The sequence below is a fragment of the Pristiophorus japonicus genome, chromosome 9, assembly GCF_044704955.1.
Source record: "Pristiophorus japonicus isolate sPriJap1 chromosome 9, sPriJap1.hap1, whole genome shotgun sequence".
NCBI lineage: Eukaryota > Metazoa > Chordata > Chondrichthyes > Pristiophoridae > Pristiophorus > Pristiophorus japonicus.
Genome location: NC_091985.1, coordinates 48,666,946 through 48,691,242, shown reverse-complemented (window position 1 = coordinate 48,691,242; position 24,297 = coordinate 48,666,946). Strand labels below are relative to the sequence as shown.

Below are 24,297 nucleotides of genomic sequence, written 5' to 3'. Positions count from 1 at the left end.
TGTGTAGTGCAATGCTGCAGATTTTATAAAGGCAACATAGTGGTATGCCTCAGGAGTCCTCATTAGGACCACTACTCGGCTTGTTTTAGGGGGAATAATTTCAAAGTTGGCAGATGACAAAGCTGTGAAATATAGTAAAGTGAGGACAACACTGGTGAAATGGGCAAAAACAAATGAAACTTAATTGAGAGAATTATGTAGAGATGGAAGGAAAAATGAGGCAATATCAAATTTGGTATAATTTTAAAGGATATGCAGGAAGAGATCCAAGGCTTTAACATCTGAAGAATTGGACAAGTTGATAAAGGATATGGAATCATTGGCTTAATGGAGGCTTAAGAGTACAAAAGCAAGGAAGTTATGGTAAACCTTTATCATTGGTTAGCCCTCAGCTAGGGCACCACACTTTAGGAAGGATGTCAAGACCTTGGAAGCAAGTACAGAGATTTACCAGAAATGGTACCAAGGATAAGAACTTCAGTTTTGGAGATGAGAAGCTGGGATTATTCTCCTTAGAGCAAAGAATTGAGAAAAAATTTAATAAGTGTTAGGAGAAACAGTTTGCACTGGCAAAAGGGTTGATAACCAGAGAATAGATTAGAAATTTTACACAGCACGTGGATACGATCTGGAATATACTACCTGAAAGGGAGATGGAAGCAGATTAATAACTTTCAAAAGGGAATTGTATAAATACTTGAAAAGGTGAAAACTGAAAGGCTATGGGGAAAGAGCAAGGGATTAGCCAATTGGATAGCTTTCAAAGCCAGCAATGGGCCAAATGTGTTCCTTCTCTGCTGTATGATTAAACAACATTACCAGCTTGCTAGATCAAGAATATGCTTAGAGATTCAGTAGGTGAGGTCAGTTAATGAACTAGAAAAATGCTAGTCTTTTTTCCCCCATTTGTTCTTGGGTTGTGGACATCACCAGCAAGGCCAGCATTTGCCTATCCCCAATTGCTCTTGAGAAATTGGTGGTGAGCTGCTGTAGCCCTTGAAGTACTCCCAGTGCTATTATGGAGGAAATTCCAGGATTTTGTCCCAACAATTAAGGAACACCAATATATTTCCAATAATCTTGGATATTTAGAGCAGAGATAAAATTGTAAAGCAAAGCTAGCTGGAAGACATGTGTCTTGCAGCTATAACTATGTGGGAATTAGATTGTGTCTAGTATTAGCTGGATTCAAAAAAATCTAGTTTACTGCAAGAGCTTTCCAAGCCAAGAGGATGAAGCAAGCAGGTTTGCTGCCTCAGTTTCTCAACCATTGCATTTGTTGCCTACTAGCACCATCCATGAAAAACCTACATGTACCAGCAGTACCAACTAAAGCCCACAATTCAATTCCAATCCTTTAAAAAATCTTCAAGACAGTTTTGTTGCCTTACATTTCAACTGGTACATTCCCTAGCTATTACATCAGTTCATTTAATCTTCCTGTGTTTGGGCAGACAAGACCCAAATACAAAGACCACAAAAAAATCTTAAAGATAATACTATCTACTGCTCAGTGTTTCATCATTGGGTAGCTGTTTTAGTTAAAAAGCTTTTACCTCTGGGCATTTTGCCATAACCTAATGCAGACAGACCAGCTTTAAAGTGCTGCCATCACTAAATTTCTAGACAAAATAATATTTGCACATCAAGAACCCACTTCAAAAAACATAACTGGTGAATTAAATACTTTAGCTAAACTAGTGAAAGTTAGCCTTTTCCTGTTGCAAGTATATTTTGCAAACCTACTTTTGGTATCTCTACTATATGGAATGAGACAGTTGCATTGTTCCCTGTGCACCATGCAATTTGAGTGCAAATAAGCAATCTGCCTTATCCAGTTTCCCATTCAACCAATACTAAATATGGAGTCTAGTCCTTTTCTAATGCTAGTGCTCAGACTAAAGCTAGTTGACTTATCAAATGGTTCAATTTCCTAATTAAGCAACTGTTATGATATCTAGAACCCATTTGATGGAAGATTTTACAGAACATTTGTAGGACCAGCATTAGCTTTGAACCTAGTCTCTCCCCCACCCCAAAAGAAAAAACAAAGATTAGGTTAAAATGGTAGAGAACATTCTGAAGCATCCATTTCACCAATGCGTCTCTTAATGTGGATCAAGAACAAAAAAATCTGCCCAATATTCAAAAAGTGCATATGATACTGAAGCTGCTGGTTTGGGTTTGCAAATGACCAACACTAGTCAATGCAGATCTTAAATTAACTGCCTCTTTCACCACAGGTAGAAACATTAACTACAAGAGAACAGAACAGCTATTTGGGTAAATTGTAGTTTTATTGGAAAAAAAATATACAACTTGGAATGGATTTCAGGCATGTCTGTGCCAAAGCAGATTTCAGAAAGAACTAAGTGGCTAAACAAAATTTTGAAAGAGCACAGTAAGAAAACAAGAATGCTTCCTTGTATGGAACAGCAAATACAAAAAGGTTTAGTGTACGAGTACCTGGATGATACACCCGTTTTGCTATAGTGCAATGCTGAGAAATTTTAAGCTTTCTGTCCTTACTCCATGCAGAGTGATACCTCTGCATTTAAACAGCAATGCAATACATGCTGATACTGTCAGCCATTTCCTCACAGCAGCATACCCAGATGATCCCTCGTTAAACCACAAGTCCTTATGTAGCTTTGAATGTGTAGAAGAGCTTGGATGCACTTCAAGATAAAGCCACATGCAACTTTTGTTACACCAATAGTCTTGTCTCAAATGCAAAAGAAAACACAATGACAAGAAGATACTGAAGGAAAGTAACATGGACTGTAACTCTACCCACTATACATGCATATGTTTTAGACAGTTGGGGCAGGGAGAGAAACATTATACAGAAATTACAAACAAAGGAAAGGCAAATAAACAATGTTTTTTTTTTTACAAGAAAATTAAAATGTTTTCTGTACAAGATCTTCACTTCGCAGTCATCATTTGTACAAACTCTGTAAAGGAAGGAGGAAATGTTAGAGTTTCTGAAGCACCAAAACATAACTGATCTTAAATCTAGCACTTAGTTTCAAGCTTGCTACTTGTAACCAGTTTGACATTGCAATGTATTAAATGGAGACCAACATTCTCTAGACAGATCAAGATTTAAGTTTTATAATTCATAAACTGATTGATTTACTGTGCTTTTAAAAAAACAATGGACCTGTACAGCTTTTGAATACCATAGAAAAGTGATTTACAATTTCATATTTAGTGTTCAGAAGGGCTCCAATGAAAATAAGAACTTTGCAAAACTTCATCTAAGCCAATGAGCTGAAACACTAACTAGGAGCCGGTGAGAAGAAAAACAGTATTTAGGCTCAGCATTTGCAAGCTTTGAATTAATTTGAGTTACATGACAACACACCAAAGTCGTCTCATCCCAGGTTTCTAGAAATCAAGTAATCTAATCCTGCTCGTAAACAAAAAGTATACCCAGGCAGCCGAACAAAATTGTTTGGCAACAGTATTTAGTGAGAATCAATGAATCAGAAATTCACAAATTTTTCATGAAAAGTAAAGTGTTCTCTGCATTGATAATGGCAGTTTTTCCAAAATCAGCTTCATATTACAAATTAATTGGAGGAATTTCTAGACACAAAAGCCATCCAGCTTTATTACCGCAAGTTTTAGAATTGCACCAAATCATGACCCAGGATAATCTATTGATAAGCTTGAAAAGCAAGACTGTTGCATGAAAATTCACAGCTTAATGCACAAGTTAGTTTTAACCCTGCTGGTTTTACTATGAATTTCCAACTTCTAGACTTGCTGCACCAGTGATTAATCTGTTTACTTAATTTTAGATAGGTAGTTCTAGTAATGAAGACATTTTGTTTTGGCTGGCAAATAGACATTCGTACATTTTGGAACAAGCCAGAGCACCCAGTATAACAGTCTGCAAAACTAAGGTGCAAGGTGTATTGATCGGTCACTGGGCTTGTATGCTAGATCAGTAATTTTATCTTAAATTGTTATTTAACAACCAACATTCCCATACTTTTAGCCAGAACTAGAAAATGAGAAATTCATAATTTATCACTGCTGGCTGAAAAGACATTAAAGACCTGGTTCAAGATTCTTAGCTTCTTAAAAAAAAATCACTTGCTTGAGGTACATTTATAACAATGGGGCTGGGGGTGAAAGGCAATACAAGCACTGGGTCACCAATACTACAGCACAAAAATGGGCCATTTGTAAACAAGGTTCAAAGCTTTTTAGATTTTTCATATCACTTGTAGAGTTAAGTTTGTACTTATGAATGCATGCTCAAGTCATAGAAAGGAGTATAAATAGCATTTCTTGAGGAACAACATTTCCTCTCTACTTTACTTTAGACACAATTAGTATGTAGATACCCTGCCACCACACCCCTCAGTTGATCCAAGAGGTACTTCAGGTTTACTTGGAAGTTAGAAATTTAATTTTCCGGTTATCTTCCTTAAGCATTGGACATTAATGGTATTGTTAATGGTAATGCCTGCCTTATACAATTACCACCCTGACTACTCAATGTATCATTATTGCACAATCAGATGCTGTATTTGAAAGTTATATACACAACTGTATACACACAAATACCTGGTTGCATTCAGAAAAATAAAATTGGATTTTGCAAGTATCCCACCTGTAAGCACATCATACATATTTCAATTGAAGTATCTTACGAGCAAGCAGTTTGCCTCAACAAATGTTTGCATTCTCCCCTTCAGGGATAAGTCAAGAGAAAATAAGCACATTTGGTAGCCTTTGTGGTCAAAGGTTACAAGATAATCAAATTTATTCCATGTTAAATAGTGGCATATGAAATGCAAGATGCTGAAACAGGAACCACTGAAGGGATAGGGAAATTGAGATGGTAACTGTTGACTGCTACAAGCAAACGTACCTTCATAGTTCACTTGACCATCACCATCAATATCTGCTTCTCTGATCATTTCATCAACCTCTTCATCTGTCAATTTTTCTCCAAGGTTTGTCATTACATGACGAAGTTCTGCAGCACTGATGTAGCCATTACCATCCTAGAAGCCAAAAGAAACAGCACACTGAAATTTTGATCCAAGCCCAGTTTAAGGAATAAGTTACATGTTGGTATCAAAGAGTCTTGCAAAATAGGACTGGGTGGCCTAGTAGGTTAGGTAACTTCAGCTGTGGCTCAATGGTAGCACTCTTACCCCAGAGAGTCAGAAGATTATGGTTTCAAGACCCATTCCAGACCAGTGCATAATTTAGACTGACATTTATAGTGCAACACTGGGGGAACACTGTACTTTGCTGTGCCATCTTTTGGCAGAAGTGCCACCTGTCCTCAGGTGGATGCAAAAGATCCCACAGCACTATTCTGAAGAGCTAGGGAAGTTCCTCCTCCCCACCTCATAGTCAATACTTATCCTTCAACCATCAAAACAGCTTTCTGGTCATTATCTCATTGCAGTCAGTGGAATCTTGCTGTGCAAATTGGCTGTTGCATTTCCTATATTACAACAGTGACTACATTAAAATGGCTATTAAGTACTTTGGCGATGTCCTGGACTTAAGGATCTGATGTGAAACTATTTATGTAGTCTCAATCCAGTTTATAGTGGCCAAAGGCCCACAGTGCAAAACTGTTCCCAATGTGGTACAAGGATGGTCGGTGTGAGAAATGAGGATCGCCACACCAATACAGATCATGCACAAGGTTGAGGTAATGGCATGCTGGCCTTGCCAATGACACATATCAAGAAAAAAATTGCATTGTGCTTTATCTGGTAGTGCACGATATGGTTTGTCATTCAATACAGCAAGTATTTAATTCCTGACAATAAAAGTGTTACTCTTTACTAAATGCGCCATACCTTATCAAACACTCGGAATGCTTCTCTGATTTCTTCCTCACTATCTGTATCCTTCATTTTTCTTGCCATCATTGTCAGAAATTCTGGAAAGTCGATCGTTCCATTTCCTGTCAAAAAATGAAAGTTAGTGAAAAAAATCCATCACAAACATACATCAATTGTTGGGGGGGGGGTTAGTCCTTGTTCCTGCTGCTTACCATCAGCATCGACCTCATTGATCATATCCTGTAGTTCTGCCTCAGTTGGGTTCTGGCCTAGTGACCTCATAACAGTCCCAAGCTCCTTTGTTGTTATGGTACCATCCCCATCTTTGTCAAAGAGTGAAAAGGCCTCTTTGAATTCTGCAGTGGGGGGAAAAAAAATCAATGTAAAGATATTCGCATGCAATAAGCACTATGAATGCATTTGTGATTTCACAGCATATGCACTAGTAAAGTTAATTCTTTATGCCATTTAATGAACAGACATTGCACAATATATAGATCAAGTTCACTGCTAAATCTGCAAAGTTCTCAACTTGATTACTATTCCAGTTAAAATGTTGCTGATTTAAAGTGTCACTTGAATTTTTAAAAATGACTGATTTTACTAACAGATCCAGTTAAAGCATAGGGTAAAGACCTAACTACCAAGAATTAGTACTTCAAGATCCAAACCCAACTGTGGCAAAAGTACAGTATTTTGACAAAATATTACATCAGCTCAGCTGTGGGGGCACTAACCTGATCATTTAAAAGATACTGAACACATGGGTCATTTACTACAGATCAAACACCAAGAGCTTTCCACAAGAAAAATGGCAATGCAAGGTCAGAAGCAGCACACTTTAGTGTCACTTCTTCCCTCTGTTCCCATGCATGCAGAGAAACATTTATTCAAGCATTCTTTTTTCAAATAGCCAAATACACAAACTAGATAAAGAAGTCAGGTATTCTCCAATGCCAAGTGATGCTAATATACTCCCTGCATCAGACTTCTGATATTGAACATCCAAGATACTATAACTTCACTAAAGCTTCAGTACAATCAAGAAATGTAACGCCTGCATTGAGGAATTTCACCTGGCAAGTCACAAGCCACTCTCGGTGATAGTAAGGAGCCAAAGTTCAAGGATGGACAATCCAGAAGCAACTAAATTAGACCCATTCGAGTTATTATATGCAAACCTTACCTGGAGGGAACCACAGGCATTCCCTTCCAGCAATTGGTGCATAAGCAATCTAGCTGTAACAATTTAACTCAAATTATTCCAAAACTAACCACTAACTTCAAAAGTACTAAACTAGACAAAAGGCTTCTTACATGAGGTAATCTATAGACCACAATTGTTAAGAAATTTACAAATTCCTATAGTGTTAAAATGGTTTAAGCTTTTGCCCAAGTCACATTTCTCTCCAAGAGGAAACTCAGACCTTTAAGCAACACTAAGCTGCACAATTATTCCAGGGTAGGGTTGCTTATTCATTATACTTACCAGCAATTTGCTCTTCTGTTAGTTGGTCAGCCTGAAAAAAAGACAATGGAAGATTATGCACTATTTGTGCACCAGGTTACATGATTTAATGTGAAGGGGAATATTATTGGGCCAACTGGTACAATAATTCAATCTCATGGCTGAAATAAATGAGGCATTTTTCCTTAAAAAAAAATTCCCTCACTACATTCATTTTTCCACGATACTATTTTTGAAAAATGTCTGCACAGGACTCAAGATTGAAGAGTTACACACCCACTAAAGCAACTTAAGTTTCACACCTGTCAAAGTAGCACATCAAGCATAAAATATTTAAAATAGCACTATCTTACCAGCAACACTGATACTGACTGCAGACAAATTTCCAGGAGACCAAGTCAAGTGGTCCCCTGGAATGAAGACTCATCCAGATAATGTTATAGCAAGACAGGTGTGAAGTGAAACTTCAGGAGTTCAAATAAAACCCATTTCTAGTTCTCACCTAGTATATTAAAACAAACTAGTTCCAAAGAGGGATGTTTCACCGTGGAATAAGTCTTAATAGCTACAATAGGCAGACAAATTAGCATTTTACACAATCAACTCAAATTCAGCCTACAGTAAAAAGAAAGAACAGTGGACCCAATTTAAAATCTCAACTTCTTGATGCATACCACCTAATTCAGTAGAGATTTGAATGAAGGCAGCTCATTTATAGCTTATCTAAATTGGTCAAAATGAAGTCCAAAAGGAAAGTGCAAATAGCCAATAACTGATGCAGTGATAAGAGGAAAAGCTACAAACCAAGATCCAGTAGTAGCCAGCAAGGGAGGGGTCAAAATTCCACAAAGCCAACAGTCATTCCTCAATAGGAGTGATCCCACAGTAACCGTCTTAGCCATCCCTTCCAACCCAACAAAAATGTGTTAAACCTGAGCAAGAAAATTGAAGTTGGGAGGGAAGAAGTCACAGGACAGTCACTCAACCCCAGAGTGGGAAGGAATAGAGACAATTCATTCGAAGTTACAAAAAAATTAAGAGTATTCAAAGAACTTTAACGGGTGCAGTTACGTCAAAATTGGCATTTTAAAAGACATACTAGCTAAATGCAAGCTTTTAAAACCCCAATGGAGTCCAACTCCATGAGGGAGACGCTCCCATTCTGGACCCACAGCCCTGCAGTTTTCTCCCTCCCTCCTCGGTTTCTTCTGCATTGCGCGTTTGCAGCCGGAAGTGCTGATAATTTAAAATTAGCCATCTCCGGGGGTAGAGGGGCAACCCTCCCTTTCTACCATAATTTTTAATTCATGGCTTAAAATGTAAGACTTTATAAATTAAAAAACCCAAAATCGCCACGATATGAAAACTATTAACAGCGCAAGCGTCGTGCGGAGGTGCTCGTGCAGCCGCAATTGAGCGAGTAGGTGGGCTCGAGGCCAGCTCTCGGCGGCGGCCGTTCCCGCCGTGCCCTCGCGCTGGTCTAACGGTCCGAACCGTCGCCGCACTTTGAATTCCCATCAGTGAGCGCGCGAAGTGCGGCCAAGGCACAAGGGCACCGACCGCCCGTCCGTCCAGCCGCTGCGGCGCCCGGGACCCCCCCCCCCCCGCAAGCAACAAGTGTATGGGAGGGTCGAGCAGGAAGGGACAACGCGGCATCAGGTAGGGTCATTACCACCGTATCAGACAAAGAAAAAGAGGGAGTTAACCCACTTCAATCACCCCTCAAAAGCAGCTTTATTCGGGTGGGGGGAAGTGAAAGCAACCGCTGCCAATCCCGGATCTCTAGAGAGAGGAATTATTTCTCCCCCTACACCACTTATTGCCCGTCCTCACAACGACCACTGGGGCATAGCAAATAAAATTAGGGAGTAAGCAAAAGAAATGGGGGGGGGGGGGGGGTTACCCTCCACGATGAGGGAGGAGCGGGAAACGGGCCGCAGCGGCTCACACAGCAGCCCTTGGGTCTCGCCCTCACTCCTGCTGCAGCGACCCATCCCATTCCACCGTCCCCTACACCAGAGAAATGCAATTCTGTAGAAATATAACCAAACCTCCTCAGGAAAAAAATAAATAAATCCGATTTCTTCCACGGTAGTGGAGGGGAGAAAATCAAAGGCACTAACGTGGAGCAGGACTCACCATTTTTTTTTGCAACTTTCACTTGTCACCAGTTCCCCACTCACAGCTTAACTCCTCGGCCCTTCGCCACCACTGACTATAAACACCCCGCTCACAGCGGCTGCTTAACTCCCCTCTGCTCCCGTATCCTTCCGCCAAGCCCCGCCTCCCGCGCACTCCGCAAATCGGCCTCCTCCCCCTCCCCCCTTGGACATCGACACTGTTGCAGAGGCAACTGAAAGGTCCCTTGCCGCAAATAAGTTGCGCCAAGCCTGAAACTGGTTTTCTATTTCCTTTGTACTCTTGACCCAATAAAGTACCGGTTTCCTCATCGCCCGCCTCGGGATTATTATTTCTCCCCCCTCACCGCCGCGCGGAGGCAGATGTAGCCCGCGTGGCGGTGGCGCGGCCGTAGCTTCGGCCCCTCTGTGGCCGCTGATTGGTCGGGCCGTACCTGCAATGCGTCAGCGCAAGATCGCGTCGCTGGTGCTGCTTGGCGTCCGTCGGCTGTGGTCCGTTATTCAGCGCCGCTCAATCGGCGTGCACAGAAAAAAGGGGTGGCTGCTTAGCGCAGCACGGCGTGGCTTGGTGTGGTTCGGCGCAGTGCAGCGCCTGGTGTAATAAAGCGAAAAGGGAGAAAACACTAACGGGGATAGATAGCTAATCTCACATCACACTGCAGTATTAGCACATTAAACAGACGCTCAACTTGTTTGCTGCAGCTTCCTGCTGCAAACTTCTCAACACTCATTGTATTCATATAAAACGGTTATTTAAAAAAAATATTTTTGCAATTTTATGCAATAATAGATATGACTGTTGTACATATGTAGCTGTGGTTGTTGAACGCAGAATCTTGCTGTGGAAATGTTTTTTTTCTTGTGACAAAACTTTCGAGAATATTTCGAGTTGTCTTGTTGGTTGTGTTCGCTGCTCCTGCAAAGATGCACATGTGCACTCGTTGCTGTTGGTGTAGCCCAATCGAACAGCTTTTTAAAATAATAAACTGCTATTGTCAGATATTTTTGTAATCTTTGCAATTTTATATTGAACTGTGACTTTAGGCTGTTTTGGTGCACGCGTACTTACTGCTGAATTGACAATGGTTATACGATTAGTTGTATTACTCGCAAACTTAAAAACCCTGTCTGTTTTTTAAGACTTGGAATTTAGTCTTGGATTTTTTATATAGGGCTTTCCACGATCACCGGACGTCTCAAAGAGCTTTACAGCCAATGAAGTACTTTTTGGCGTGTAGTCACTGTTGTAATGTAGGAATATTTAATATTGAAGATCTCCATCTCATTGCTTTAAATTTTGTTTGCTGTTGGCGTCCAACAAAAGTACATTTTAAAAATCGCAAATTTCACAGTAAGTTTATGAATAATTCGAGTTTTTTTAAATTGTAGAACTACAGTTATACATTACTTGCAGTTAATAAATGATGTAAAACGTCAAAATTGCCGTGATTTAACGTTTATAACCTCTCAGGCGCCATTTAATCTTGTAATTCTGCACTGTATATTTCTCAACATATTTTAGGATGCTTGGATATGTGTTAAATATTCTGGAACCTTGTAGTCCTGTGCAATATAGAACAAGTCTTGGAGGTTTGTTTGTGAGAGACGTGTAGCCCTTGATAACAGTAACTTTTTTAATGGCTTGAGCAAAACTAAATCATTTTAGATTTGAGGCCCTAGAATTATTTCTGGGCTGCAGACATGGTAACTAAATATGTTTGGGATTGTTAAAAATACACATACACCTTGTACATAATAATTTCCTTTCTCCTTCCTCTGTATTTTGCTATTTTATTAGATTGGTGTACAAAGCATCAAGTTATTAGAAAGGGAGAGGATAGAGGAAACATTTTGGGGTATCATCTTGCTTTCTATAACTGCAATGTTGTCATTAGGCTTAATTAGCTATTGAAACTAGTATAAGAAAAAACATCACACTTGACAATGTTATTGTGTGATACTCTTAATTCATCGCTCCCATTACCACCAGTAACAGACTTGTAACCACCAGTTGGTAGTTCTATTATATAGTTCAAAATGCTCTCCACTCATGACACATGTTTGGAAGGATAAAATCTATAACACATTTGTACTGCTTGTGTTTGCCACAGTTGCAGTAGATAGGGTAACAATTTACTGAAATCCAAATGCAAAAAAAAACCTGCCATGGGGTTGTATGAAACTTTCACATGCTCACCATTAAGTTTTATTAAAACGAGACAGTGTTTCAAATTTTTAGCCATTGTATGTATAGTTATGTCATGATTGTTTTCAAGTTAAACTGCAGTTATAGTGCAAATGTCAGTTTGGGATAAACATCTATAAATGGCAGACCTGAGTTATACTGTCGACAGTGACTTGTCTCAAGCTCAGTGACAATGGAACTCTGCATATGCATCCTGGAACACATGTCCAAAGCTCTATTTTATGAGAAGCCAATTTTTAATGTTATGAGAAAGTGGGAAGAGGTCCAGTGGATCATTAGAATTTTTAAAATGTGGTTTTGCACTAGGATGGAGTTATAATACTTGCAGTTCGAAGTCCAAGCAGTATGAGGCATTGCACATCATCTTTAATTTCTTGTGCTTGGAAGTCTGGGTACTAAAGTGAGTTATACTGCCACTTTCACATCAATCTCCAACCGATTCAAAAAGATGCAAGGAAGGCTAAGCTTATTATATGGCATTAGACTTTAACATCAATAATATCAAGTTGCAGTGGATAGGGTAACAGAAGTTACTGAAATCCAAATATCAAGGTAGTTGGCATGCCACAAGTAGTCCTGTATAAGTACTACCACATTAAAGGTCGATCGCTGTCTTTACCTGATGTAGAAACTCTTTTTGGGAAATTTTCCGCCCGGTTTCGAACCTGATGTAGAAACTCTTTTAGGAGTAAACAAAAAACATTAAACCGTGCCCCCCTATCTGGGGGAAACACCAACATTACCTGATGTAGAAACTCTTTTTGGTCTTGAAGCAGTGAGCATTCTTTTGAAGTATGTATGTGTGTGCTAAGTGGCAATTCGCTGAAGGCAGAGCTCTTAATATGACGAGCAGTTTACAGCTGAACATGTTGCAGCTGAGGCACAGGACAGTGCTATGGAACGCTTCATGAATTTGCGTGTCATCCTTGCGCAGGGGCCATGCTAATCTTCTCTGTATCGTTCCAATTTTAGTATATGTGCTGCCGAACCCAAAGGTTTGAGATGACAGCTGCTGGAATGGATTAGCTGGAGATTGGGTAAATTAATATGTGCTCATGTATTCAGAGTTTCATGTCTATCTTGATTGGGTTGTAGAATAGTAAGCCGTTACTGCTGAAGCTCTTCACCACAAACTACTCAACCCTCATTCAATTGGGTATGATGTATGTCAATGTTGTAGTTAGAAGAATAATGGCAATTTACTCACAAATTTCATCGTAAGTTGTGCTGCTCATTATGCCACTTGGGAGGAGTTCCTGGTACTTATTGCCTGCCTAGCGAGGGGTTAAACCTGCATTTGTCAGTTATCCAATGGCTGACTTGTTATTATGCACCTTCGGAGGAACGAAGTAGCCAGGGTCTCTGGTGTTGAGCAGGCGGTAAGACTACAGGCCTAATAGAAGATTGGTGACAAGTCAATCCTCTGGAGCACACTTGATAATCCAATACCTAAGCTAGGCAGATCTGCAGCACTCCAGGGGCTTATTGATGATTGACCATACAGTCTGACCTATTGACAGGACCTGAAGGGGTGCAGCTGTCACTTGAGGCTGGGATTTTTTCTGCTGATCTGCAAGTAACTCAATAACTCGTGGTTATTTTACTGGCAGAGCAAACTGAGGTCACAAGTTCATGCCAAGTTCTGAAGTTGAGTTCAATCTGGTAATTGACTGTGAAAGCTGCTGTTTTCTTGTAAAAACCCAACTAGTTTGGTAATATCCTTCAAGGAAGAGAAGCTGGGCTGGCCTACGTAACTCCAATCCCACACTATGTAGATCATGTAGTAATACATACTTTCTTGCCAGAATTGTCCGCATCCCAAGTGAAAATATTTTAAAAAGGCAATAATGTGCATCATCATCATAGGCAGTCCCTCGGAATCGAGGAAGACTTGCTTCCACTCTTAGAATGAGTCCTTAGGTGGCTGAACAGTCCCTGCCACATGTGGGACAGACAGTCATTGAGGGTAAGAGAGGGTGGGACAGGTTTGTTGCGCGTTCCTTCCGCTGTCTGCGCTTGTTTTCTGCATGCACTCGGCACCCTCCCAGATGCACCTCCTCCACTCAGAGTGGTCTTTGCCAGGGACTCCCAGGTGTCAGTGAGGATGCTGCACTTTATCAGGGAGGCTTTGAGGGTGTCCTTGTAACGTTTCCTCTGTCCACCCTTGGCTCGTTTGCCATGAAGGAGTTCCGTAGAGCGCTTGCTTGCTTTGGGAGTCTCGCGTCTGGCATGCAGGGTGGTTCTAGCTGGACAAGCAGCAGGAAGCATACAAAGTTGATCAGCTAGTGAATCTTACCAGGTTAAACTCCAGCAGTACCCTGAAGTACAACTCGGAGCCCATTAATTAGCCTTGACTGCTGCCAACCTAGACCAACATTTTCTGTATTTAGGTAAATGGGTATGTTCTATAGGGGAGGGGTATATATTTTATATCAGACAAGCAAAAACTCAATTATGTAGATTTTTTTGGTAGTTTGTAGTTTCTTAAGCATAGTGATGGGTTTAATTGTGTGTCAGACACCTGGTCAGCTAACCAAACAAAAAATGCTGTTTGTGGGAAGTGGAGATGAGTTCATGATCAGATCGGCCATGATCTTATTGAATGGCGGAGCAGGCTCGAGGGGCCAAATGGCGTACACCTGCTCCTATTTCTTATGTTCTTGTGTCTCAAAAAAGTTGCTCTTTGAGGGACACAGGTTTATGTGATCAATTATTCTCACTTTCAATAATCTGAAGTACAGTACTGTGTATACATTTATGAATATTTCAAACAAATAAGAACTGCACATTTGCCATAGGTTCTTTGAGGCGACTTGGGTCATTCAGGTTATTTTTTTGACAGATTCATCTTGCAGAACAATTCTGATTGATCAAGTTTTTCCCCCTTTCTGCAAAGGTAGACATTGAGTGGTTCAAAGTCCTGTACCACAACACTTCAATCGAACAGATTTGCTGAAATGACATTATTGGGTTACATTGCATGCAATGTCAAACCAAATGAAGTCTATAACTCCAAACATTTAGTACATACCCTTCTGATTCACAAATAAAGTTGGATGATTAACATTATTTACAAATATTATTATTAACTTGCATTCTAGATAACGTTGCTATGAAGCAGATCTTTATTTAAGTGACTGATTGCTATCTTTTTTTGTAATTGTCTGCTTGGGGGGAGTTATCGTTGTTTTATCTCCAAAACGGATATGTTGCTTTTCAAAGCGACTGCATGCAGGGAAGGGGTGGTTTCGTATACATACACTTGACATAATTTAAGATGGATTGTTGTATTATTTTATGTTTTTAAATAATGTTTAGCACGTTTAAATAAAGTAGTGCAATTATGCAAAATATTTAAACGAAAATCCAGTTTAATGATACGCTTGCTACTTTGTTGAAAGTAAAGTGCTGATAAATTAATCAGCTTTTCAAATTCTAATATAATGCAACAGTGAATGTAAACCCTATAAGTGAAATTCTTCTGGCAAGTGACACCAAAATATGTTACTAAGGTATTTATTATCTGCTTTACAATATGTTATTGAACTAGAGAAGAACTTGCTCACATCTGTGTTCAGTTGCTGGGTGATGTTTGTTACCTTGAGTCAGTGGTGCAATGCAGTAACTAGGGTGGAAACGTCACGCATGCGCAATGGCAGTGGAAAGTGTCTGCCGTGTAAACAGTGGGGAGTTTCGCGGATCAGGATTTCCAGTGGGAGGGAAGTAGAGAGAGCACCATTAGCAGATAGGGAGGGAGGGAAGCCGAATACGCGTATTCCTGCAGCACGCATATACAGGCAACTCAGGACATTACCAGGGTGAATGGTCTCACGATATGTGTCTGCACCAGGGAGAGAAACTCGGGCAGCAGACGTACAAGGTTAAGATTCTAACCAGGCGGCAGGCAAGACAGCATTTGTTCAGAAAGACACTGACACGGACAGAAAGGGATCCATTGAGGCAAGCCAATATTTAAAAGAATATTTAAAAAAAGCAAAATTCAAAAAGGGATACCAATAAACAGTAAAATCAAAAATGAAACGCCAAACATGATGAAGCAAAACTAAAAGAGGGCAAACAGAAGAAACAAGACTAAAAGGGTAGCAGCTGACAGAAGTAAAATTTAAAATGGAGGCTACGAGGTGTTGTGGAATATTTACAAACCAGAAAACGAGATACAGTAAAAAGTTGACCAGATGCAAAACCTATCTAGCTTGTAAGCATGAAGGAAAAGAGAGAGCAAGGAGAGCAAGGTCCGGGAACTTGGGCAGACCAGAAGTGAGGTGTTCTTGAGGGTGGGTGAATAGTACAATATTAGACTCTGGAAGTGAGTATTGAAATGATCAAAATAGTGTCTGCATTGGCTCAGTGGTGGCACTCTCACCTGAGTCAGAGGTTCTTCAGTTTAAGTCTCACTCAGGATACTGGAGCACATGTCAAGTCAATTGTCTCACATCCTACAACGCAGACTAGCACATTGAAGTCTCATCCTAGGTCCTTGCTCCCTTCCATCTACCATTCATCATCATCATCATAGGCAGTCCCTCTGAATCGAGGAAGACTTGCTTCCATTCTTAGCATGAGTGCTTAGGTGGCTGTACAGTCCAATACAACTCTTTTGGGGGGGGGAGACAAATAAACACTAAATCAAGTGCCCCCTAATCTGGGGAACACTCCAGCCATTTTTCAATTGCCCTTTATTTTTTGGTTTTTTTTACTTTTATGGGGTTTTTTTTTGGTGATTTTTTTTGGGCAATAAAACCATAAAGTTTACAAGTGCCCCCTATAAAAGGGGAGGGGGCACTAAAAACCCCAGCAATTAAAACAAATTAAACTTTAAAACATAAAATCAAATTAAAATTTGGTTGCCGGGGGTGATGATGCACTCCAGTCCCTCTGGTGCCCACCTCTCGCGGAAGGCCGCGAGCGTACCGGTGGACACCGCGTGCTCCATCTCTAGGGACACCCTGGCCCGGATGTAGGCGCGGAAGAGAGGCAGGCAGTCAGGCTGAACGACCCCCTCGACCGCCCGCTGCCTGGACCGGCTGATGGCAGTCCAATACAAGAATCACAGTCTCTGTCACAGGTGGGACAAACATTAGTTGAGGGAAAGGGTGGGTGGGACTGGATTGCCGCACACTCTTTCCGCTACCTGCGCTTTATTTCTGCATGCTCTCGATGACGAGACTCAAGGTGCTCAGCGCTCTCCCGAATGCACTTCCTTCACTTAGTGTCCTGTATGTAGACCATGTATACTAACTGTATAGTCACATAAGGTGTGCCACCAGAGGGCACTGCAGTGGGAGACCTGAGGGTCACCTGCATAGGTGTGCAGGGCCCAGTATGAAAGGCTGCCCACCATACTTGTGCCTCTGGAGTTACAATAAATCGGACTAAGATCACAACAGCTCAAGTGCAATACTAGACGATGACGAGACTCGAGGTGCTCAGCGCCCTCCCGAATGCACTTCCTTCACTTAGTGTCCTGTATGTAGACCATGTATACTAACTGTATAGTCACATAAGGTGTGCCACCAGAGGGCACTGCAGTGGGAGACCTGAGGGTCACCTGCATAGGTGTGCAGGGCCCAGTATGAAAGGCTGCCCACCATGCTTGTGCCTCTGGAGTTACAATAAATCGGACTAAGATCACAACAGCTCAAGTGCAATACTAGACCTCGTGAAGTCATTCATAAGAGTATTACTGGCGACGAGATTACGAACTTTCACGCAAAAATGACTAGCGTTGATGCATTAGAAAAGTTCTCACAGGGTGAAGATTGGGAAGCCTTTCCGGAGCGGCTCGACCAATATTTCATAGCAAACGACCTGGTAGGCGATGATCCGGCCACGCTGACAGATAAGTGCAGAGCTATCCTGTTGACCAGTTGTGGGCCCGCGGTCTACGGCCTCATCAGGGACTTGTTTGCACCAGAGAAAACAACGACCAAGTCATACGAGGAGCTGAAAGTGCTAATTCTGGACCAACTCAAACCGAAGCAAAGCATCCTCACGGAAAGGCATCGATTTTATACACACCGCCGTCCCAAGGGCCAGGAAATCGCTAAGTATGCTGCCGACCTCAAGAGGCTGGCAGGACCGTGTGAATTCGGCACGTCCCTCGCCGATGCATTGCGGGACGTCTTCATAATTGGCATCGGTCATGAGGCCCTTCTTCACAGGATACTGTCTGCTGAAACCACCGTTACTCTGCAGAAGGTCATCAGCATCAGCCAGGTGTTCATGACCTCAAGCTGCAGCTCCAAGCAGATGATGACTCATTCTCAGGGCTCCAACCCGGCAAGTACTGTAAATAGAATGGCGCCTTTCACAGGCAGAACTGTTGAATGTGAATCTGCCCAGGGCAGAGCATACAGGCCTCCCCGAGTCCTTTAACTCAGAGTCCGCTGAGGGATGCAAACGTACGTCGAGTAGCACCATACTGGCGTTGCGGAGGTAATCACAGGACTCATCAGTGTCGGTTCAGAGACTATGTGTGCAAAGGCTGCAGCACAAAGGGCTACCTCCAGCGAATGTGCCAAAGAGCTTTGACTCATGTGGACGAGGATTCAGCAGATGGCTGTGAATCTAGCGTGGATTACGAGGAGATGGCGAGAGAGGTAGCTCAGTCCCAGGACAAAGTGTATGGAGTATATGCCTGCACCACAGATTGTCCTCCAGTGATAATGGAAGTCGAGATAAATGGCGTTCCAGTCTTCGGGGGCGAGTCAGTCAGTAATGAGCCAGGGAGCCTTTGAGAGGCTATGGAACGATCAAGCTGAACGACCCAAGCTGGTCCCGGTTCAGGCAAAGCTGCGCACCTACACCAAGGAACTGATATCAGTTGTTGGTAGTGCGGATGTAAGTGTATCCCATGATGGCATGGTGCACAACTTACCATTGTGGATTGTTTCAGGTGATGGACCAACGCTACTTGGAAGAAGATGGATGGGGAAGATTTATTAGAACAGTGAAGACTTCATCCCTTCAGTGATCGACGTCCTCCATGCTCAGGCAGAGCAAGCCCCCACCTTCAGTTGGACCAGGCACCGGAGAGCAGATCCGCGCAGCCCCTGAGGCACAGACCGCTCATCATGACTGCGTGGCGATGATCTGGCCGAGACAACCCGAGCGCACCTTCACAGTGGCAGGCATCCTGGTGAGGAAGATTGGATTCGAAGACGCCTTCCCAGCTTCAGTGGCAGAATCCCTGGAAAAGAAGATCGTGGCAGTCGACATCATGGACAGGGAAAAGATGGCGTCCAAACCATGAGCTGCAGCGCTAATGGAGCAACGACACGTGGTTCCACGCAAGGAAGACGATTGGGGTAAAAGTAGTAAGGCCATTTTAAAGGAGGCCAGCAACCCGCCATTTTTGAATGAACTGCTTGAAATTGGTAACCAATGTAAAAGTCCAGCTGTAACGAGTAAAATGTTGTTGAGCGATGTCGGGTGCAAATTGCAATCAGCCAATGTAGCGGGCGAACCGAACACCTAACGGTCGTATACAAGTCCAGCGGGCTACCCAATGCTGTAGCTTGCGTCCCCAGGACCAGAACGATGTATCATAAAGTGTCCCCACAGCTGACAGAAGTAGATAAGCCGCAGAGTAAACAATCCCCGGAGAGCAGAGACACCGGTAACGATACCCTGTCTCAGATCGGTTTAACATTGCAAGCAACTTGAGCAAAATGAGCTCACCTCGCCCATACACTCACTAGCATGGGGCGCTGCGCCGCCACCAGACGACCCGGATCTCATCCGGCCGTGCTGGAACTGGACTGTCCTTGTGTACCTGTACTGATATACCTGTACTGATCATGTAAATGTACCACACAAAAAGAAACGCAACTGTAATCCACCCAACAAATGTACCAAGATGTAAATGTAAAACCCATGTGATGAACTTGAATACAACTTGCATGTAACGGGCCATTAGCCTGATCTCTGTGTGGGGGGAGGGGGAGAGAATGGAGTAGTCATGGACTCACAACCAGAAACCACTGGGACCTCCACTGGCAACAAATCTCACTACCAACCCACCCAAGCTAGAAGCGACCCTCCAATGGTCAACCAGGAAGAGCAAAGCCCAGGCCACCGTCAATGTACGAGTCAATTTGCATTAAAGACTTGGGGGGGGGGGGGGGAAGTGATGTCATGTATGTAGACCATGTATACTAACTGTATAGTCACATAAGGTGTTCCACCAGAGGGCACTGCGGTGGGAGACCTGAGGGTCACCTGCATAGGTATGCAGGGCCCAGTATAAAAGGCTGCCCAGCATTCTTGTGCCTCACTCTGGAGTTACAATAAATGGGACTAAGGTCACAACAGCTCAAATACAATACTGCATCTCGTGGAGTCATTCATAAGAGTATTAAATACATAACACTTATGGTGGTCTTTGGCCAGGGACTCCCAGGTGTCAGTAGGGATGTTGCACTTTATCAGGGAGGCTTTGAGGGTGTCCTTGTAATGTTTCCTCTGCCCTCCTTTGGCTCGTTTGCCATGAAGGAGTTTCGAGTAGAGCGCTTGCTTTAGGAGTCTTGTGTCTGGCATGTGAACTATGTGGCCTGCCCAGCGGAGCTGATCAAGTGTGGTCAGTGCTTCAATGCTGGGGATGTTGGCCTGGACAAGGACGCTAACCTTGGTGTGTCTGTCCTCCCAGGGGACTTGTAGGATCTTGTGGAGACATCGTTGGTGGTATTTCTCCAGCAACTTGAGGTGTCTACTGTACATGGTCCATGTTTCTGAGCCATACAGGAGGGCGGTATTACTACAGCCCTGTGGACCATGAGCTTGGTGGCAGTTTTGAGGGCCTGATCTTCAAACACTCTTTTCCTCAGGCAGCCGAAGACTGCACTGGCGCATTGGAGGCAGTGTTGGATCTCGTCGTCAATGCCTGCTCTTGTTGATAGGAGGCTCCCGAGATAAGGGAAGTGGTCCATGTTGCCAGGGCTGCACCGTGGATCTTGATGACTGGGGTGCAGTGCTGTGCGGCGAGGACAGGCTGGTGGAGGGACCTTTGTCTTACTGATGTTTAGCGTAAGGCCCATGCTTTTGTACGCCTCAGTAAATACATCAACTATGTCCTGGAGTTCAGCCTCAGTATGTGCACAGACGCAGGCGTCGTCCGCGTACTGTAGCTCGACGATAGAGGTTAGGGTGGTCTTGGACCTGGCCTGGAGATGGCAAAGGCTGAACAGGTTCCCACTGGTTTTGTAGTTTAGTTCCACTCCAGCAGGGAGCTTGTCGACTGTGAGGTGGAGCATGGCAGTGAGGAAGATTGAGAAGAGGGTTGGGGCGATTATCAATAGTCCATTACCATCCGTTCCACTAAACCTGGTAGATTATGACTGCAGGATCTGGAGACTGCAGCAGCCAATTCTGTCTGCAGGTGAAGACAGCACACAATGCTAGGGAACACCAAACCAGTGGGGGAGTAACTGTACAAATCTAACATCCAACACACAAAGAGGAAGCCGTGGTAATCATTGGCTTCAATTCAGATCAATAAACATTAAATAAGGAAACATAGTCATTCTCAAAAACTCACTGAAGGCACAGTGACTCACATCTCTGTAAAGTCCTGTCCCCTCAGTACAGATTCACACGAGGCATGTAGTGAAGTCAAGGTCACTCTGGACCTGCACCTTTATTTCACAGCTCTGGAATGCTGCACTTGCCTGAGACCTGTCCTTATATACCTGTCTCTTGCAAGTGCACCCCTGGTGGTAAGGTATGCTGGTGGTTACAGGTCATATCTATTACAGTCATGTATAGCATGTTAGGATACAGTTATATATAATAATGTAAGATACATGACATCACCCTCCCCCAAGGTCTTATTGTCTTTATAGGTTCAGTCTCTCAGGTGGTCTACGCTCCCGTGTGGAGCGTCTGAGTTGTGGTTCAGTTTTTGCCTTGGTGTCTGTTTTTCTTTGGGTGTGGTTGCTGGTATCTCGCCTGGGCTGTCTGTTTCGATTGGTGTGATTGTTGGTGACTCGCCTGGGCTGTCTGTTGGGATTGCCCTTTCCTCAGGTTGTTCCCTCTGGTGTGGTGCGAGTTCCACATTGTAGTCTGCCTCTGGTTCCGCAGTGTTGTTGGTAAATCTGCTTTTGACTTGGTCTGCATGCCTCCGGCAGGTTTTGCCATTGTCCATTTGTACTACCAGTAGCCTGTTTCCTTCCTTGCCCATTACTGTCCCTGCAAGCCATTTGGGACCCCTGCCATAGTTTAGTACAAACACTTTGTCCCCTATCTCATTCCATCTCCCCCTCGAATTTCTGTCATGGTACTCGGTCAGCTTACGGCGCTTTGCCTCAATGATTTCGTGCATGTCTGGGAGGATTAATGAGAGCCTTGTTTTTAAAGTCCTTTTCATCAACAGTTGCGCGGGGGGGATCCCAGTCAGTGAGTGCGGACGAGATCTATATGCCAGCAGCAGTCACTGTTGATTTCTGGATTCTTTTACCTCAATCTGGTTCAGCAAAATTACTGAAACGAATATCGTTTGTGCTTTAAACAAAGCAAGCTTTTATTTAAAAAGCAAATCCCGATCGGGGACTTTATCAGACAGAAGGAATGCAAGTCTGTTCGAACGCACCCACTTCCTACGGACAAAGTGACGTTACATTGTAAAGGGACGATGGTTATACATTTTCGGCAAAAGATAACAAGATAGGGCTAGAGTGACATCCTAGTTCAGCCTAGCTCTTTTGATCCCTCTTTCCCTTTGTCCACTCATAAGCCGACCTAAGTATGGTCTGATTTTAAACAAAGACCTTCTGTTAATGTTTCAGGTTAATAACATAAGACCTTGAGGTTTTTCTGCAAGCTGTGGGTTTTGTTTCAATATGTGTTAGTGTTGTAACATTTCACAGTCTCGAGTCTGAGATGTCATGGCTATTCCTCCATGAATTCTTTGTTAGCTTATACTGTCCCTATACAATTCCCACGTTCTCAACTTCAATGTCTCTATACATTTTTAAACATTCACATTCCCCCCTTTTATCATTCCATGATAACACTTAGGATCATTCTAGGAGTATCGCATTCATCCGTTCACACTCTATTTCCTGAATCATATTGTTGTTAGTGTCGAGTAGTTCTTTAGTTCGTTGAATCATAACTCGGGAGCCCTTGACCACAAGAGGGTTTGCTAACCTTGCCATCATTACTTTACAACAAAGGTTAAGGCAACCAACAATTAGATAGGATCTCCAAGATCCATCTGATAGCCAATCAAACCAGCTAGATCCTTTTGCTGGTGTGGATAACTTCTTCACCTCCCTTCTTATGTGATCAGCGATATTGGTTATGTTTTCTGAACTATCAGGAATGTAAGTGCAACATTCAGATCCTATCAGGGCACACGTTCCCCCTTTCTCAGCTAACAGGTAATTGAGGGCCATTCGGTTTTGTAATGCTACGGTCCTTATTGCTACCATTTCAGCTGTAATGCCCTCCAGAGCTTCAGCAGTATTGTATTGGCCCCCCTCCTCTCGTGATAGTTTGGCTCTGAATCCATCTGACAGTCTCAGTTAGGGTTAGTGGAACGGGGCGCAAAGGAATTCCCCCTTTGGAATGTATAGGGAATGTATAGGGAATGTGAACACACCCAACATCTAGAAAAGTTCCCATTTTGCACATAAACATAAGACATGTACAAAAAGGTGGAATTGGACTGTTCGGCCATGTTTTACAATTTGCACATCCCGGCTGGTAGGGTCAGCCTCGTCTATAGCCTGGCGCACCATAACTTCCAAATCTTTAGCGTGGTGGGGCTCTTTTTTCAACCACGCTGCCCCTCGCTGCAGCAGGAACGCCATCTTGCCTCTGTCCTCGAGGTCGACTGCCTTGATCCTTCTCTCCCGCGATTCTGCCACAACCGCTGGAAGGGTACCTATGAAATTGATCTTCTTCCCCAGGAGTCCTGCCACTGGAGCTGGGAAGGTATTTTTAGATCGTTCCAGTCGGATCATTGCCACGCAGTCGTGATGGATGGTCTGTGCCTCAGGTGTTGCACTGGTCTGTTCTCTGGTGCCTGGCCCAAGCAAAGGTGAGGTTTTGCTCTGCCTCTGAGCATGGGTGACATCGATTGCTGGAGTGAAGAGGTCTTCCCATTTCCACTGGGATCGTATGCTAGGGTCACGTGATAGGGTGCCTGCGGCAGGTCCAGAGACCACCACTGAGGGGTTCTAGTGGTATACTGCCGCTTAAGGGTTCCCTGTTTTACAATAATCCCATCATCTCCACACTCCAAATGCAACTGGAATTTGCAGAGGAGGTCTCGAGCCATCAAGTTACAGTCCAGATTGGTTGTGATAACAAATCGATGTTCCACCGATTCTTCCTGGTAACCCATTTTAACCGGTTCTGACACCGGGAATGTAGAGACTTGTCCCAGGAATCCTGACAGTCCCTGTGTTTCAGTGAAGGCGGGGAGTTTAAGCTTTGATTGTACAGAAGACATGAAGGCTCCCGTATCTATCAAGAAGGGTTGCCACTCATTCCGAATTTTTAACAATATCATCGGTTCGTCATCCGGGGAGGGTCCCTGCGTAGTCAATACGAATCGGGGGACGGTTGGCCAAAGGGGTTGTTCTGGGAGAAGTTAGTGTAAGATCCCCGTCCTCTCCCCCCTTGCCCCCCTCC

At 43.2% G+C, this 24,297-nt stretch overlaps 1 protein-coding gene and 1 non-coding gene across 2 annotated transcripts; both read right to left on the bottom strand.

The window, feature by feature from the left end:
- Nucleotides 1–2,278: 2,278 nt before the first annotated feature.
- On the bottom strand, nucleotides 2,279–9,543 carry calm2b (calmodulin 2b, (phosphorylase kinase, delta)). The gene is made up of 6 exons (XM_070889330.1): nucleotides 9,436–9,543; nucleotides 7,318–7,348; nucleotides 6,041–6,184; nucleotides 5,844–5,950; nucleotides 4,892–5,027; nucleotides 2,279–2,957 (listed from the first exon to the last, which is right to left on the bottom strand). The coding sequence occupies exons 1-6, from the start codon at nucleotides 9,436–9,438 to the stop codon at nucleotides 2,929–2,931; spliced, it is 450 nt and encodes a 149-aa protein (XP_070745431.1). The 5' UTR covers nucleotides 9,439–9,543; the 3' UTR covers nucleotides 2,279–2,928.
- A 2,986-nt stretch (nucleotides 9,544–12,529) lies between these two features.
- Nucleotides 12,530–12,633, bottom strand: LOC139274484 (U6 spliceosomal RNA). The gene has a single exon (XR_011595540.1). It is a non-coding gene; the product is annotated as a U6 spliceosomal RNA (small nuclear RNA).
- Nucleotides 12,634–24,297: the final 11,664 nt, after the last annotated feature.